General features: G+C 42.7%; 2 protein-coding genes across 4 annotated transcripts in view; both read right to left on the reverse strand.

The window, feature by feature from the left end:
* Positions 1-2,882: 2,882 nt before the first annotated feature.
* On the reverse strand, positions 2,883-10,713 carry LOC129857772 (riboflavin transporter 2-like). Of its 3 annotated transcripts, XM_055926324.1 has the most exons (5): positions 7,036-8,049; positions 6,743-6,790; positions 4,730-5,811; positions 4,282-4,405; positions 2,883-3,979 (listed from the first exon to the last, which is right to left on the reverse strand). In XM_055926324.1, exons 3-5 carry the CDS (start codon positions 5,764-5,766, stop codon positions 3,767-3,769), a joined length of 1,374 nt encoding a protein of 457 aa, XP_055782299.1. In that variant the 5' UTR covers positions 5,767-5,811; positions 6,743-6,790; positions 7,036-8,049; the 3' UTR covers positions 2,883-3,766. The 3 variants fall into 3 exon arrangements, with proteins under 3 accessions (XP_055782299.1, XP_055782298.1, XP_055782297.1); XM_055926323.1 differs by lacking the exons at positions 6,743-6,790; positions 7,036-8,049 and adding an exon at positions 10,448-10,713; XM_055926322.1 differs by lacking the exon at positions 6,743-6,790 and having other exon boundaries at positions 7,036-8,048.
* A 1,432-nt stretch (positions 10,714-12,145) lies between these two features.
* Positions 12,146-17,681, reverse strand: part of LOC129858605 (plectin-like) — a 144,071-nt gene continuing 138,535 nt past the window's right edge. Inside the window, exon 74 of the mRNA XM_055927925.1 lies at positions 12,146-17,630. Coding sequence (XP_055783900.1) covers positions 17,605-17,630 — 26 coding nt within the window. The 3' untranslated portion in view covers positions 12,146-17,604. The remainder of the gene's footprint in view (positions 17,631-17,681) is intronic.

Consider the following 17,681-nt stretch of genomic DNA (forward strand, 5'->3'; position numbering starts at 1 on the left):
AAATGTCAATCACACTGTAACGCTGAACTTCCGCGATACGGATTGAATAGAGCCCCTAGTCTTACCTTCATGAAAATATATCACACAGAGCAAAAACATTTAAGTAACTTAAAAACTTAGTGTCATCCTTCACTTCCTGTCATCAATAACTGTTTACTTTTCCTCACATTCTGTGGTCCAACAGGGTTTTCCTCACCCGGTACCGTTTGGGATCCAGTAATTCCCCTCACGAGACATTTTGTGATCCATCTCAAATCGGTTTCGAATGCCCTGCTTCTAGGCCTTCAGCAGACGACTCGCAGAGGACTCACAAGGAAGTGCCTCCACGTTTTAGAGAGCCAGTAAACACAGAGGTATTTCCTTCTCTGACCGCAGCTCGGACATTCTGTTTCATAGTCCCTACTGTGTGCATTGTAGCACAGAAAACTCATAACAGCTGAGTATTATGTTAACAGAAGCCCCTGCACTCTCTGTGATGGGACTGTGTGTGTGTGTGTGTGTGTGTGTGTGTGTGTGTGTGTGTGTGTGTGTGTGTGTGTGTGTGTGTGTGTATGGTGTGTGTGTGTGGCCTCATGGTTCACAAATGGTAGAGCAGTAAATCTTGTCACTCGTAGAGTACCTAACTCATTCATTTAATTCATCTCACAAATGTCATTTATTTTATGAAGTATTGCAAAAAATACATATAGTAAAATGATAGTACACTCCTGATGTAGGTCAGTCAGCTACAATTGGTTGACAAGGGGTGGGAGAAAGATGATGTTAGAAGTAGAACCCATACTGGACTTAACCGCAAGGCAACCCTGTCATCTCCAATGATTTCCTGCCTGATATATAATATAGCCCATATGAATGTTTTATCAGAAAAGCTGTGTTTTTTTTGCTAGGTGCCTACCTTGTGTTGCTTTTAACTTTTGATTACGCCGTACGTTGTCGCACGAAAATAGTAGCCAAGGTCAAGACAACTCTGTAATGGGCTAAACGGGGGGGGAAAAGTCTCTAGCCTTCCCCAACGGGCCCAAAATGATAGTATGAGGTTGCAATAAAAATGTTTTTGATGAGTTTGGACAAAGTGGTAATTTTAAGGCCTGGGAGTAAGCCGGCCTTTGCGCAATAAGACGTTCAAATGCGGCCAAGCAGGTGGAAAGAGTGGAACGAAAACAGACATGACATAATCGTATCAATAAAAGTGCATAGCAGGATTCCTATAGGAACCATATGTTTCCGTCCGTCAGGAAATATAGTGTGTCAAGCATCACGGTGTAAAAAAATCCATTTAGCAATATTAAAAGCAGTCGCCTCCAGAGTCTCTGCATTTGAAGTGGTGAATCAAATCTCATTTGGCTCCTCTGGTCGCTCAGCATTCCTTTAGCATTGCCTTGAATCATTTAGAGAAATCCCTTTTAGGTCTCGTCCAGACGTCGGGCTTTCCAGCCCTCCCTCTCTGGCTTTTACCAGACGTCGCGTTGTGAGGGGAGAATGGTCGATTGCATAACGCCAGGCGAGACCTGATCGTTCCTGGCCTTAACACAAAATTCAATCATTCTCAGCATTCTCCAATCCCACATCGGCCCGTTAAAGAGCAGCGGGAGCTAGGATTTCCCCTCATATGTTTTCAATTCAAATTAGGATCACAACGTATGCTGTACGCATAATCAAAGGGAGCCAAGAGAGGGAAACGGACAGTGTGAGATTTGGGTCAAGAGGGAGAGACTGAGAGAGAAATTTGGTTCGAGAGACAATAGGAGAGAGATGGCCATTGCTACTCCAATGACGGTTTCACCAAAGCACCCACCTTCCCGTAGGTCAGGCAGTCCACCTGCATTTCAGTTTGCACATTCACAGAAGCAATAGCGTTCACAGAAGAAGCATCCTAATTGGCCAGGGCTCCCTCGACAAAGAGGATAAATCAAAGAAATCCGTGCATATGTTACTCAGCACCTACAGTTCTCTGACCTCTGTTATTGATGGGCCCCTGCACACTTAAACCATTAAAGCCACAAATAGACATAAGAGCATATGTATGATATGAGACAACAGGAGATGACGAATCCACTGGGGCCTGAATCAGGCTATGACTTTGCTCCTCGGTGCTCTCTATCTTTAGGGTCTGTAGAGAAAAGGAGCACACACCTGCACCCATCAACTGAGAACTCTAAGTTACTGTGAGTGGGTGAGATTCAGGAAATGATCGAGACATGACTCTTAGTGGCATGGGGCAATACTCAAGAGACATGCACAACTCCTACGGTACTTTGCGAAATTTCAGGATGTATTCAAAGAGCAGACGGAAGGGCAAATAGAAAATGACTAACGTAAAAAAGATAAATGTGATACAGTGATATTTATAAAATGATCTTGAATATGGCCTTAATATAAAAGGGCTATATTCATGGTAACATTAATGTGAGTAAATGTGTTATGTATATCAATAAATTTTAAAAATCCTAACCATACTGTAAGTCCGCACCGATAATCTAGCTACTGTACATGACTCAAATTTAAATAAATAACAAAATAAATAACAGAAACATGCCTACACAAAATGAACTATACACGCTTTCTTAAGAAAGCAGTGTGAAGGAAAAAAATACATTTTAAAAAGTTGTATTCATCGCTAAATACTTTTCCATTAGATCTTGCAGTTAGATTGATATCCATAGGTCTGAGCTACTTGCCAGGATGTAGACCCCTGCTCTGTTCAGATCTCACGCTCAGCTTGTGTTACCATTATCCTAGCCTGACACCTACTGGTCAAATTCTGGAAGCGAAGGTTTGAAGTATGATTAGGATTACAGTGATGCTTTATATCCATGCTAGCGATAAATAAACTACAGAAAGTTGATAATGAGGTCAGCAATTAATAAGAGAAATACAAAACATATATATACACATTTTTATTGACTTGAGCCATACATAATGACAATCCATTACATTATAACTGCAGTAAGGTCGTATACAAAGCATGTAAGACAAATTTTGGTTTTGAAAAAAAATACATAAAACATAGACGGGTAAAGAATAAACATAAATTACCTTTTGGTTGACATTTGCAGTGCTAGAAACTCCAAAATGAAGGCACTGTTTTGTCCCAGTAACATCTTCCAACCATCACTTTTATAACACTATACTTAATTACCCTTCATGTAAAAAAGGCATTCATCTTCTTTTAAAGAAGAATTGTAGAAAGCTTAGCAATAAAATATTAGCATCTTTGTGGTCTTTGTAACAATAAAAGTTGGCCTCCCACATTTTACATATTTCAGATCTTAATTTGAGCCAGTTTGCAACAGCAGGAAAATAATCCTGCAGCAACAGGAAATGTGAATTATTATGTGGATTATAATTCATGGGAATTTTCATAGGGAATGAAGTCTCATAGGGAATAAAGTCTGAAATGTCAAAGTGGAAATTGCAAACTTCAGTAGCCTTTTTAAACCTCAAATACACTACACGTTTTAAAGCCCCTGCAATGCAGAAAAACCTATCTTGCCAACAAGGTGATCAAAATAAGACCGTAAGTTTGTAAACTTTTTTCAACAGAAAACAAACACAAACGGTTTGCTGCCATTTAGTTTCTAATCTGAGAATGTGCTTCAAAGAGATCCTTCCGGAACCATAGGGAGATATGTAATTGCTTTGGCGACAGACTAGATACGTCAAAATCAGTTTAAAGAGGCAAACTCGCATGATGAAATATACATTAACAGTGTCAACAACTTTTCTTTTCTACAGTGAGTTTCAACAGTAAGCCACAGCTTTATCCCTACTTTGTGCACATGGTGTTACAAGGGTCCCCTGATTTGAAGAGTCCATAGACACTGACCAAGGGAAACATGGACAAGGCACCTAGCATGGAACCAAGCTGTACTACTGCTCCACACCACACGAGGGCGCTGTGGCCCTCATCCCGAAGGATCACCCCAATGATCACCTTCACATAGGAGAGGGTCAGGACAAACAACATCCAGGCTATGACCTACAACAGAGAGTAGATAGACATTACAAACAAAAATACTAGCATTGTGTCAATATTCACAGTACATTAGAGGATCATTAACTGCATACTGAATAGCATGGACATGAGTTTGATTGTTTACTGTTGTTTAGGAAGCCTTTGTTTGACCTCAAACGTCCCATTTTCACTCAGAAACATGTCGTTTTTCAATGGCCCAATGAAACCAAATTGACGTAACGTTGTGTTCAGATGTTATCAGCAATCTTGCAACGTAACACATGTATTCCCTCTATTTCATGACGTAATAACAGAAAGAGCCTTACTATGAGTGCGGTTCCTGAGGCGCTGTGGACCAGTAGAGGACAGGGGCTCAGTGCAGCCATGGCCATGATGTAAGTACCAAACCCTGTCCCAACTATTGTCAGAAGCCCAATCAGCACCAATGACCTGAAAAAAGAACAAGGAAGAGATAGAAGGTGAGTTGAGGAAGTGGGTTGGAAAATTCAAGGCGTTTCGATTACTTAAATGATCCGTTGAATTACTGTATGTTTTAGGATGAGACAGTACAATGTTATTTAATGCTGTTTATTCTGTATTTTGTTAGAGAAGTCAACTTGATTCAGTGACTGCCAGTCATTCTATTCCAGCCATTACAATGACTCCACCCCATGTCTACCTTCAACAGCCTTCACTGGTGACTGCATAGATCTGCGAGTCTATGTTCAGTAAATGATTAATCAGTCAGTTATGCTAATCAAGAGTTGGGTTTACCTTAAGGGCAGGAACATGGCGATGAAGCAGGCCACGGGGTTGGCCACGGCTGCCATGGTGGCCGCCAGATGGTAGGCCTGGTTCCCGTAGGGCAGACAGGAGTAAGACTGCACTGAGGGCAGCACTGCATTGGTCAGGGCATTGACCCAGGCCAGAACCACAAAGATGAACGTCACCTCCAGCCCACTGTAGAAGCCCGTCCCAAAGGTGCTCTGCCGGGCTCTCCGGTGGCCATCCGGAGAGTTGATCATGGGCTTCTCCTCTTGAGGTCTGTGAGACAGGGACAGGGCTTGGTCACTCTTCTCTGCCAGGCCTCTGTTGAAGTAGTGCTCGCGCTTCCTCTCCCTGGCCACGGCCGGGTGGTGGTTGAGCAAGAGGAAGGCGGCCAGACACACCACCATCATGGCACTGAGGAAGAGGAAGAAGACCTGGGCCGAGAAGTTAGCGGGCTGGTATTGAGCCTGGAGCTCTCCACTGGCCTCTACCGTGGAGTTAATACCTAAGGTCCCATTGGCTAAGCTAGCCACTGTAGCATTCCGACAGTGAACCACCCCCACCCCCTGCACCAGAGCCACTACGGCAGGCACCAAGCCACTAACGCCCTCCCCTACAAAGTACGTAGTGAGGTACTGGGGCCCGAGGCGCATCATGAAGGGCAGGAAGGTGACCGAGGAGGTGCAGTCCACCACAGAGAGTAGGAAACAGAGCACTAGGAGGGGGACACTATGCGTAGCGCCCGCTAGGGGCACCGTGTGCTTCCAAAAGAAGGCCAGGAGGAAGGTGGCGACCACGCCCAGGCCCACTATGGAGTAGATGACGGGCCGCTCGTCCAGCTTGCCCGGGCGGAAGCGGTGCATGAGGGTGACGAAAAGGGGCCCCACGTTGGCCATCTGGATGAGCACAGTGAGGTAAGAGGGCAGGTACCAACCCTCTGGGATTTCGGGCACGATAAGGGGCAGCTCCACCCACATCCCGTTGATGGCCACCCAGGAGCCCATGCCAAAGAGGCATGCCAGCACGTGGGTTAGGAGAGTCATGGTGAAGGGCAGGGGCACAGCCAGTACACAACTTGCATAAAGGACCTGAAACACACAAACAATGCACAATTTCATGATTAAAATGCAACAACATACGTTGCCATAATACTGATATTTTATTAGGATTTTTTTTGGGGGGGGGCTATAAATCAGCTTTAATATTGCAGATAGATTGTAGCTTCCATCAATGCAATTGTCTGCATCACTTCCAATCCCACATATATTTTTTTGCAAATATATACATACATACACATATATAAATACATGCATTCATATCTTTAAAAAATATATATTTCCTTTATTACCCTCCAACCCAACCACCCCTCCCCCATTTGGAGCAAACTAGTGAACAACATGAACTGATATTTGTTGGGGTGCTGAAAGGCATAATTACCAAAAACTATTAAATTGTACCGGAACACAGAACACAGAACTAAATCAAAATACCCATTCTCAGCTCTGCAACATCATCACAATGGCAACATTATATGAACCCATGTCCTTAGTTCCCTTGGTTCTCCTCGAGGTTAGCCTATGTGTAAGTGTTGGTGCGGGTATCCTCTCACCCACGTTGTCATTGGTTCCAATTGCCAGCCTGTCTGCTACACAGTATGTGACCATAAGACTCAGACTCAGTAGCCCCCCCCCCCCGAATGTTGAGTCTGGCACAGAGTACCTGACCTTTCACACACAAACTCACTAGTCTCGGAACAGCCCCATACACACAGGCTGAACCTACAGTTCATCCCTTTCTGTGCAAGTACAACATGGTAAGAGGGTGTTACTGTGACTTCTGCTGATTCATAGTTGCCTGTAATTCAACTTCTAACTGAATAGTTGATGAGTCACCTCACTCAGTGTCTGAACAGAGAGAAACACGGTTCTTATTTACATACCACACACACACACACACACACACACACACACACACACACACACAAACTTAAGAGTTTACAGAACTACTGTATATGCTCACAGTAACTCAGTTCCTCTCTTCCTGGTTCTTCTTCAGCTTGAATCCATCCTACACGGAAGACATAATAATTCCATCTGCTCCACACTGTAGCTGAGACAATTCGTTAAGTAGGCAACATGGGATATGAGTGATGAGGAAATAGTCAAACCAATAATACTATTGGTTAGACTATTTCTCTATCCCATGTTACCTAATTAACAAACTGGCTCAGCTTCAGTGTGGAGCAGATGGATTTAGAGGCTTGTGGAATTATTTTCTAATTCCCCTTAGACTCAGACGAATGATAATCTTACCTTGTGATGGAGTGGGACTGCCTATTATATCTCCTTCTCTCTTGGGTAACTTCGCACTCCACTGTGATCAGAGCATTATTCCATCAGCCGGCAGGTGTGTACATTCAGTTCATATTCCCTCCCCCCTCTTTATCGCTCTTACATACACACTCACGACTTCCGTGTATCCCATTCAATTGACAGAACAGGAAGTACACAGGCTCCTCTTGTCTATGACGCCGTAATCCCCCGGATTTAAAGGAGCCTCGTTCGAAAAATAAATTTGCCATGTGCTCTGCAGCTCCGCCTCCCTGCAGCCCCGAGAGCACTAGAGCAAGTTGCAGTAGCAGCAGGGGGAGGGGTCAACTACTGTACCCTCCCCCTCTCCTCCACCCCTAGAAAATATGCCCTTGGCTCTGCCCCTCTAAACATAAAACGTTGGCTGTAGCGTGAGAGAAAGAGGGAGAGCGAGAGAGAGTTAGAGAGAGAGAGAGAGAGAGAGAGGTAGAGGCAGCTGCCAAGTACTCTACTACACACCAGTCATAAGAAGCTGTGTATTCATAACAGAATGTCAGAGGGCAGTTCCTACTACTCCAGATTGGTTTTAGGAGATTGTAACCTGAGACGTGACACTACTAACAGTGTCACTGCTCCTAGTTTCCAGTACAGGTTTCCTTTTGCACTGACCTAAAAGGCTGATGATGAAACAAGTTGTTACTGTGCCCCCGAGTAACCTACTCAAAGGAAATGCAGTATATGCTACTTTGACCACTTAGTGTATCTGTAATGTCTATGACATTACTGTAAGACAACACGCCCAAAACACATGAAAAGCGGGCTTGACTTGTTTGCTCAATCTTCTTCCTGTCCCACAGTCCCATATTCTCAGTCTCTCCAACAGCCTTGACTCCTTGGAGAGTCATTCAATGTGTTTATCATCTATGTTCTACCCTCTAGTAGGGTGCCTATAGATGTTGTCACAATCATATTGCGCTGTTGATCTTTTCTAATTGTTCATTTGACATGACACGATTTTGGCCGGGGTTCAAGTGTAACAGTATAACTTTAAACCGTCCCCTCGCCCCGACACGGGCGCGAACCAGGGACCCTCTGCACACATCGACAACAATCACCCACGAAGCAGCGTTACCCATCGCTCCACAAAAGCCACGGCCCTTGCAAAGCAAGGGGCAACACTACTTAAGTCTCAGAGCAAGTGACGTAACTGATTGAAATGCTACTAGCGCGTACCCGCTAACTAGCTAGCCATTTCACATCCGTTACACTCACCCCCCTTTCAACCTCCTCCTTTTCCGCAGCAACCAGTGATCCGGGTCAACAGCATCAATGTTGGAGTTGTAACTTTACGTCGTCCCCTCGCCCCGACACGGGCGCGAACCAGGGACCCTCTGCACACATCAACAACAGTCAACCACGAAGCGTCGTTGCCCATCGCTCCACAAAAGCCGCGGCAACCAGTGATCCGGGTCAACAGCATCAATGTAACAGTATAACTTTAAACCGTCCCCTCGCCCCGACACGGGCGCGAACCAGGGACCCTCTGCACACATCGACAACAGTCACCCACGAAGCAGCGTTACCCATCGCTCCACAAAAGCCACGGCCCTTGCAAAGCAAGGGGCAACACTACTTAAGTCTCAGAGCAAGTGACGTAACTGATTGAAATGCTACTAGCGCGTACCCGCTAACTAGCTAGCCATTTCACATCCGTTACACTAGCCATAACCGGATTACAGCGCGCCTGACATTTAAAAGGTAATTTCCAATCGAGTTGGCACCTTGCAGCGTTTACCTGGAATGTTGTCGACAATCCTTTGTTTGGAGTACATCATGCCTCTAACCTTTTCTCACATAGGGATTCAGTCAGCTAACATTTTCTTTAGTTTGCTCTGGTCTAATGATTGTCTCCTGATTCAGATGAATGTTGGGCTAATTGGATGCAACGCTGCATTGTGTAGCTGGAGCACGTGAGCCAGTCTAATGAGAAAAAGTTACCCATGTTAGCGTACAATTTAAACCATGCAATAACAAAAATTCCGCAATACTAAAGGATTATTACCTAATTGTTTTTCTATTTTCCCCTAAGAGAAACAGCAGGTGTTTCCTCAAGCTCTTACAACTTGCTTTGTTTTTGCCAAAAACCAGATGGATGCAGCCTAGAGTGAACATATTGATGTTTCTTCACAGTGAAGAATTGGCTGTGAAGTGCACTTTCGTCAAAATACAGACATTTATAAAAATCACACGTCACTGTGGAAAACTCTGTTTTATGAAACAAGTATTTGAACTATGTCATTTTTGTTTAACCGTTCACAACAAATGTTCAGTAGAAATCAACAACAATATTAAGTAGGCCTATGGTACTACTTAAACGCTATTGAATATACGGTACATTTTGCCTGTAGACCAGTAGATGGTGCTAAAAGCATCTGATTTCGTTTTTGTCCTTCACCTCTTATGAAAGGTACCCCAGACAGTTATACAAGAGAAAGACAAAGTGATAAGAGGACTGATGAGAAAGTACATTAATCTCCATTTGACATTAAACATGCAATGCAATGGCAATTGCATTTCAACTACCCCATGTATTTCAAGGAAAAGCTCTAACATCATCCACACTGTATTTCACGCATTTCAATTTGTTTGGTATTGTACAGCTGTAACCAATCTCCAGCCATTATTTCTACTTTACATTAATAATCATTGTGACAAAAAGACCATTCCTATTTTTCTTCCTTGTGCAACCCTGGCAAAGTTTCAGTATGTTGTTGACTGTAAAATAAGACATGGAAATAATTGCAATCAAGTTAGTTTCACACAGATTACTTGCTAGAAGAAGAAAAACTAAAGAACACCAAACTTCATATTGGATATACTGTACTGTACCACTAATTGCTAGAAAAGGGGGTATACAACTTAACGTGAATTGACATTTTAAATCCTATGAGGTATGTCGTCTTAGGTAAGATGTACAGCACGGTAAAGTAAGAAAAATACAAAGTGCCTCAATTATCTTTGAAGAGACCTGATCAACTTGTTGCATCTCTCAATCCAAAATGTTATATCATTTCTTTTCTAAATACAGTCAAATAGGCTTCTGTTAGTCCATCCCAATTACCGTGTAAACTTGATAAATGATAGTTAGGCACACCTGAAAAGTAATTGTCATGTGTCAAATAAAATCTATAAAAAAGACAGTCAAATAACATGGATGATTTTATAACTCATTAAGCAACCAGGAAACCCCCCCCCCCCATTTAAATATCTATACCAGTGATCCTCAACCTCAGATGGCCATGTAACATGATGGTATTCAACCCCTAACGCAAGTCTTCTCAAAACATGATATAGTAGTTCTTCATCTACTTATGACACATTTACAATCCTCACCGAAACACCTGACTGCGCCTACCTGACTCTGTAAGCTTCCTCTCAGTCAGACAGAGTTGGATGCAGTTGATGGATGTTGGCTACCGGTGGTTGAGTCCCACAGCACAATGTGATGGTCCTCTGACAGAGTATGTGCGTGTGAGGCTGCAGTGCTGATACGCCACGCTCTGGAGCGACCTTGTGCAGGTTGCTGATGTGTCTGTCTGTTAAATAACAGTGGGATGGTGCTGTGTGTGTATAACTACTGTACCAGACTATCACGTGACTCGGCGGGGGGGGACTTCGCTGCACTTTGGTTCACAGGGGTCCAGTTAGGGAGCCAATGTCCTGGGCTACAGAGGCTGGAGAGGGGGAGAGGAGCTGGGCGGCTGTGGAAGTGAGGTAGGGTGGGGTAGTAGGGTTGTGACCTCCCTGCTGGTTGGAAGGGTGGGTGTGTAGCCCAGTTTAGCCAACCATACGACAGCTTCGGACAGCAGCTTGTGATTTTTGACTTCAGAGGGGTGGGGGGGGGCTGCACGGTAGCTTTTGTTCAGCATAAATTCCATGATGTCAAATGAATGGACCTGATTGGCCTGGAGCTTGATTAGATGGGAGTTGATTTGAGTGCAGAGAACGAGCACCCCTCCACCTTCTATCTCAACCCCCCTCCTCTACTCAATTAAGGCCAGATATTTATTTTCCTGAAAATGTCCTCAAATTATTTTCATCCTGATTGGATGCTTATTCATTACAACTTGAGCATGCTTACAGTACAGTAGATGCAGTTTACTGAGCATCTGTCATCTGAACGTGCTACCAAAGACAAACATTTCTAACAATCTTTAACACCCACACTACCAAGGTTATCACATATCTGGTGCCGGGAGTTACTGAGCCCAAAATCAACATGGTAGAAAACATAAATAATAATCCTACACAGATCCTTTACCTCTGCACATTTGTTGTCAGCATTCTTTGTCACATTTATGTTTCACGAGATTTGAATGCAGGGCGTATACTTTTAATTGTTTTCTGCTGATAAAGTCCTGGAGTTACGAAAACATATTGTTTATTATTTTGGACGGTTTTAGCATGTGTTTTTACCAAATTTAAGCTGCTCCGAATATCACAAACTCGTTTTTTTTTTAACGAATAAACAAAACAACTCCCTGATTGTTCCCTGAGCCCTCCCCATCCCTCCCACGTGCCCACCCATCTCCACCTCTGCCCGCCCGCCACTCTTGCTTAACCTATCCTATCATACAAGGCTTCTACTTTTTTGTCTGATAAAGTTCTAGAGTTACGAAAACATTTTCTCAGGTTGACTTTTTGTAATCCAGGATGGTTTGTCAGATTCATGCGCCCTATAGCCATGGGATTAAGGTGGATGTCAGGCAGAGGCCGGCTGTGAATCGTGAACCATCCTCAGTAACACAGTTCATCGGTCTCTCATTAAGTTAGCTCTTTCCTGTCTTTGGGAAGGGATCCAAGCGGCAAGGCATTGTTCTGACTATTCTTTCCTTCATTATCAGCACAGTGAGAGTGTTGAGTCTGCCAAGCGGGACAAAATAACTCACACTCGATTGTGCAGTTGAAGGAGCCCATGGTCGTCCTGGAGGAATTTCTTCTCAATTGCTCTCATTGGGCACGTTCACTCAAAAGTATAGTCAGTAAAGTCAATTGACCATTAATAATAAAAACAGGGACAAGTACTTAACACATCACGTTTTCTTTTTCTTAAATACCGCACTGAAAAAATATTAGAAAATGACCATGACTGATAAGCAATATGCATGGGATTTTGGTCAGAAATGTTTGAAAACACAATCTCATCCAATTTTTGTTATCACAAATTTGGACCATACCATACCTGAGGTACTGAGTAGCGTGACTAAATAGGTATACAGCCTAATGTGGCAAACGTGTTTCCCCAACATTACAGAGACCATCCTGTATGGCTACAGCAGTACAGTAAATGACCAACTATCATCTGATATTGTTTTGCAGCTCCCTCTGGTCCTTCTGCAAGGCATTCACATCATGTGTTCTCCTGACTGAGACACCCTCTGTCCAGAGGTGAAGGGTTAACGACTAGGGAGAACAGAAGAGTGGTCTATTTTGAGGCATGGATAGTGTATCATAACTGTCCTGATGTTGTTTTGTTCAGACAATGTCAGGCTTCGACACACACAGAACAGAATGTTGATGTCGCATTTTGATGTGTGTGTGTGTGTGTGTGCGAAGCAGACCTGTGTTGAGATCGCGTTATGTCTTTCAAATACTTCAGCTGCGCTTGATTGAGCTTGCCTGGCGGTATGGAATCAACAAGGAAATATAGTCCTAGAACTGCAAACACCACCCTTTCAGCACTCCAAGCAGGCTCAATCGAACACAACGCGTGGCTCTATTCACTCCGCACCGCAGAAGTTCAGCTGTACAGCGTGATTGAAAAGTTAAAAGGCAACGTTCTCGCCTCAGCGGAGTCTGCATTCACGGTGACCTTTACATTTCTGTCGTGGATTCTGGAACGCTTCAGCTTTACAGAGTGAATAGAGCCCTAGATCAAAGTATTTGAGAGGAAGCAAACACTATTTGAACCCAGGTCTGGTGGGAACTCGTGAACTGGACACAAGTCCAGTCACAGGACACTATGGTGGTTTCACTTCAGGCCAAGCCGGTCAAGCAGGTCACTCTCATGACCTGAGTTGGTGCTGGCTGTGTGTGTGGAAACACAATTGGCCGTTTTCTTCCCCTTCTCTCTTTCTGCTGGGTCTTGTGGCTCCATTTTAAACAATACACATTTGTGTGTTTTGGGTGACATGTATTAATAGGAAGTTGGACATTTATGAAGGGTCTTAGTGTGGAGAAAGCAGAAACAAAGATTACAGAGTAAGACGACCACCTGGGAATTATGTTAGATCCTGTTCTTTCTATACTCTTATTAGGTACAGGAACAAAATACATGATCATTTGAGACTAGGAATAGCTTCTTCCCTGATTTTATGTACCATCATCCTTCAGCACCCTGATCATGCTATCAGTATGATTTCCTGTCTCTAAATTATTTCACAGACTACTAGCCTAGATATACTATACATTCATTATTAGCCTACGTGACACTTCTCTGTAACAATTAATTATGAGAACCCCGTGTGTTTAAATGGAGCAGTGATGATGTCTGAAGGTCAGAAATAAATTATAGGAAATCAAAGCCATGAAGTGTGTATTAAAATAGGGTTTTTTTTCTTAATTTCATTACAAATGGTTTATTTTACAATAGACTGAAAACATTATTAGTGGCATTATTCTACAGTGTTCCTAAATTAGATAACAGAACAAGTGCTGGATATAGAAATTGACATGTACAGTAGAGAAAGATAGGGGTGCATAGCAGTAGAATAATCTGGCTATTGTGTTTCACCGTACATTGACATCTGTATTGGCCAACATTCTCACATTGAAGCGTAAAATAACAGTGGAATGAATTGTTTTTTTGTTTTTCTTAATCAGAACTGCATAAGCCCCAACCTTAAGTACACACATGTAAAGTACACACTCCACTGTTTTTGTCATATAAGATTTAACCCTTCTTCGACCAGTCTCAATCAAATCGAAAAGCCACACTTAACACATACCCACACACACACACTTGCTAACAGTGGTAACATACACACACTTGCTTACAGTAGTAAGCATACAGTCAACCATAGAGAAGGCAAGCACTATACAAGACTGAGCAGGGACAAGTCTAGATACCACCTATAGACAAAATAATGTACGGTGTCAATTTTAGGACATCGTCAGCCTCAAGCCTCATCTGTTTGAGGTAGAGTTGAGGGTGTAGACTTTCAGAAGCGTGTCACCTGATATACAGTTTTCTTTGGGTTTATAATATTGATATGAGTTGTAGCACTTGCACAGTCATGGTGAGTGAAATCAATCCTTTGTCTGATAGTTGTATGCAGAGGTGTAATTGTTTGAGAGACACATGTGAGGAACGTACGCTATAGGTGGGACCTTTTGCCTATATGTTTAGGCTCAAAAGGAAGAAAGAGACATACAGTTGGACGTCTGAAGTTTACATACACCTGAGCCAAATACAATTCAACTCAGTTTTTCACAATTCCTGACATTTAATCCTAGTAAAAATTCCCTGTCTTAGGTCAGTTAGGATCACCATTTGATTTTAAGAACGTGAAATGTCAGAATAATAGTAGAGAGAAAGAATTATTTCAGCTTTTATTTATTTCATCACATTCCCAGTGGGTCAGAAGTTTACATACACTCAATTAGTATGTGGTAGCATTGCCTTTAAATTGTTTAAATTGGGTCAAACGTTTCGGGTAGCCTTCCACAAGCTTCCCACAATAAGTTGGGGGAATTTTGACCCATTCCTCCTGACAGAGCTGGTGTAACTGAGTAAGATTTGTAGGCCTCCTTGCTCGCACATGGTTTTTCAGTTCTGCCCACACATGTTCTATGGGATTGAGGTCAGGGATTTGTGATGGCCACTCCAATACCTTGACTTTGTTGTCCTTAAGACATTTTGCCACAACTGTGGAAGTATGCTTGTGGTCATTGTCCATTTGGAAGACCCATTTGCGACCAAGCTTGAACTTCCTGACTGATGTCTTGAGATGTTGCTTCAAAATATCCACATAATTTTTGTACCTCATGATGCCATCTATTTTATGAAGTGCACAAGTCCCTACTGCAGCAAAGCATCCCCACAACATGATGCTGCCACCCCCGTGATTCACGGTTGGGATGGTGTTCGTCGGCTTGCAAGCCTCCCCCTTTTTCCTCCAAACATAACGATGGTCATTATGGCCAAACAGTTCTATTTTTGTTTCATCAGACCAGAGGAAATTTCTCCAAAAAGTACAATCTTTGTCCCCATGTGCAGTTGCAAACCGTAGTTGGGCTTTTATATGGTGGTTTTGGAGCAGTGGCTTCTTTCTTGCTGAGTGGCCTTTCAGGTTATGTCGATATAGGACTTGTTTTACTGTGGCTATAGATACTTTTGTACCTGTTTCCTCCAGCATCTTCACAAGGTCCTTTGCTGTTCTGGGATTGATTTGCACACCAAAGTACGTTCATCTCTAGGAGACAGAATGCATCTCCTTCTTGAGCGGTATGACGGCTGCGTGGTCCCATGGTGTTTAAACTTGCGTACTATTGTTTGTACAGATGAGCGTGGTACCTTCAGGCGTTTGGAAATTGCTCCAAAGGATGAAGCAGACTTGTGGAGGTCTACAATTTTTTTTCTGAGGTCTTGGCTGATTTATTTAGATTTTCCCATGATTTCAAGCGAAGAGGCACTGAGTTTGCAGGTTGGCCTTGAATTACATTCACAGGTACACCTCCAATTGACTCAAATTAGGTCAATTAGCCAATCAGATTCTTCTAAAGCCATGACATCATTTTCTGGAATTTTTCAAGCTGTTTAAAGGCAAAGTCAACTTAGTGTATGTACATTTTCTGACCCACTGGAATTGTGATACAGTGAATTATAAGTGAAATAATCTGTCTGTCAACAATTGTTGGAAAAATGACTTGTGTCATGCACAAAGTAGATGTCTTAACCGACTTGCCAAAACTATAGTTTGTTAACCTAAGTGTATGTAAACTTCCGACTTCAAGTGTAAATTAATATGTTGGTTTGCATAAAATAGTCCGAATTAAGACCCGAATGGAAGAAAGAAAGTCAAGATCTCATTGAGAACTACACATTTGTATTTTGGGAGGGTCACACCCCGTGAAACCCTGTAGAAATACAGTTGTTCATCGGAAATAAAATAACTATTATTTCTCTAGTCCTAAACACTGAAGCTAAGTGAATTAAATCAGAAAATGTGTCACCACACACACATACAGAACCAAACCAATGCACTGACTGTAGTTCAGTAAATCAAAAGTGCATTTCGTGGGGAGAAGTTCATGTGTGAAGAACATAACTTGCCATACAAAACCTCCAGTGACTACACAGCAGTAACATAAAAAGTACATCTACAATGTCACAGTAATGTTCCACTTAAACATTGAACCCTTAAAACATCAAAAGGCAAAACCAAACCTGAGAAAATAATCTCAACAAAATAATGACCCATGCCCATCTTCATAAATTTTTTGATCTTAAAATGTAGCATTTAAAACAATACTTCAATAGGACGTTAAAAATAAACCTTTAACTGACAGTGTAGCATCAGTTCAGGTTAAATTTGAAACATGAAATAGCAATGTGGCCCTGCCAGCAGTGTTTCATTAGTCTGGTCCCAGATCTGTTTGTGCTGGCTTGCCAACTACTATGGACGTTGTTGGCGAAACAGTACAAGCAGATCTGGGACCAATCTAGTGTTTCCTATTATGTCATGGAAAAATTATTACAATGGTGAAAGACGATGGAACCATTGGCTGTGTAGGTTTTTGGCGTCATCTTTTGGACGGTCTGTGTCTTGTTATTAAACACAGGGCCTACTAGCACACCTTCACGTATTTGCATGTGAGCGCATTTTACAGACCCACTTATTTAAATGGAGAAATGCAGTACACACAGTAACATAAAATAACTAATTATGACAGTCGCTGATGAAATCCTGACTTTACATAGCTTCGAAAATGAATATCCAGTTTCTGCTAATACACGTGTTTGTTCTTGTAGAGTTTTGTGATTTAGCTTCAGGCCGCATCGTTGCTTGATCGCAGCTTGCCCTGACATCATTATACCGGCACAGGGTAAAACAAATATTGAAGCTAGATTGTAATCTATACTGGTAACCGTCATGCAATGTGTATCCATGCAGACTGTTCCAGTATCTCTATCCTCGGACTCTGTCATATTCGGAAAACCAGTGTTGAAGTTGCATATTGATATAGATGATCGAAATGATGACTATGTCAATACAATGACTCAGAGAGGAGTGTAGTGGGATATGTCCAGGTTTAGGTCAGAGGTCATGTCCAGATCCCTTGCTGAATAATCAGAGGCTCTCCACAGAGCCTACAAACAGTGTCCAATAGAGTATCAGGCCCTTTTGTATCACTTCTGAAGGTTGTGGAGTTCCCCTTAGTGGCAGTCTATGGGCTTGTGACTGAGGCCTTGTCTTGTTGGCCTCTCTCTCTCTCTTTGGACCCCAAGGCTGTAGTGAATCTCATCACGCTAGCGTTCACATGATGCGTGTAGTGGACATACCTTCCTCATCATGTGGGCAGTCTTTCAGCTTCCTCTTAAAATACAAAAAAACAAAAGACATTATGTCAATGGAGGGGCTGTCATG

This window comes from Salvelinus fontinalis, chromosome 6 (genome assembly GCF_029448725.1).
Source record: "Salvelinus fontinalis isolate EN_2023a chromosome 6, ASM2944872v1, whole genome shotgun sequence".
Classification (NCBI taxonomy): Eukaryota; Metazoa; Chordata; class Actinopteri; order Salmoniformes; family Salmonidae; genus Salvelinus; species Salvelinus fontinalis.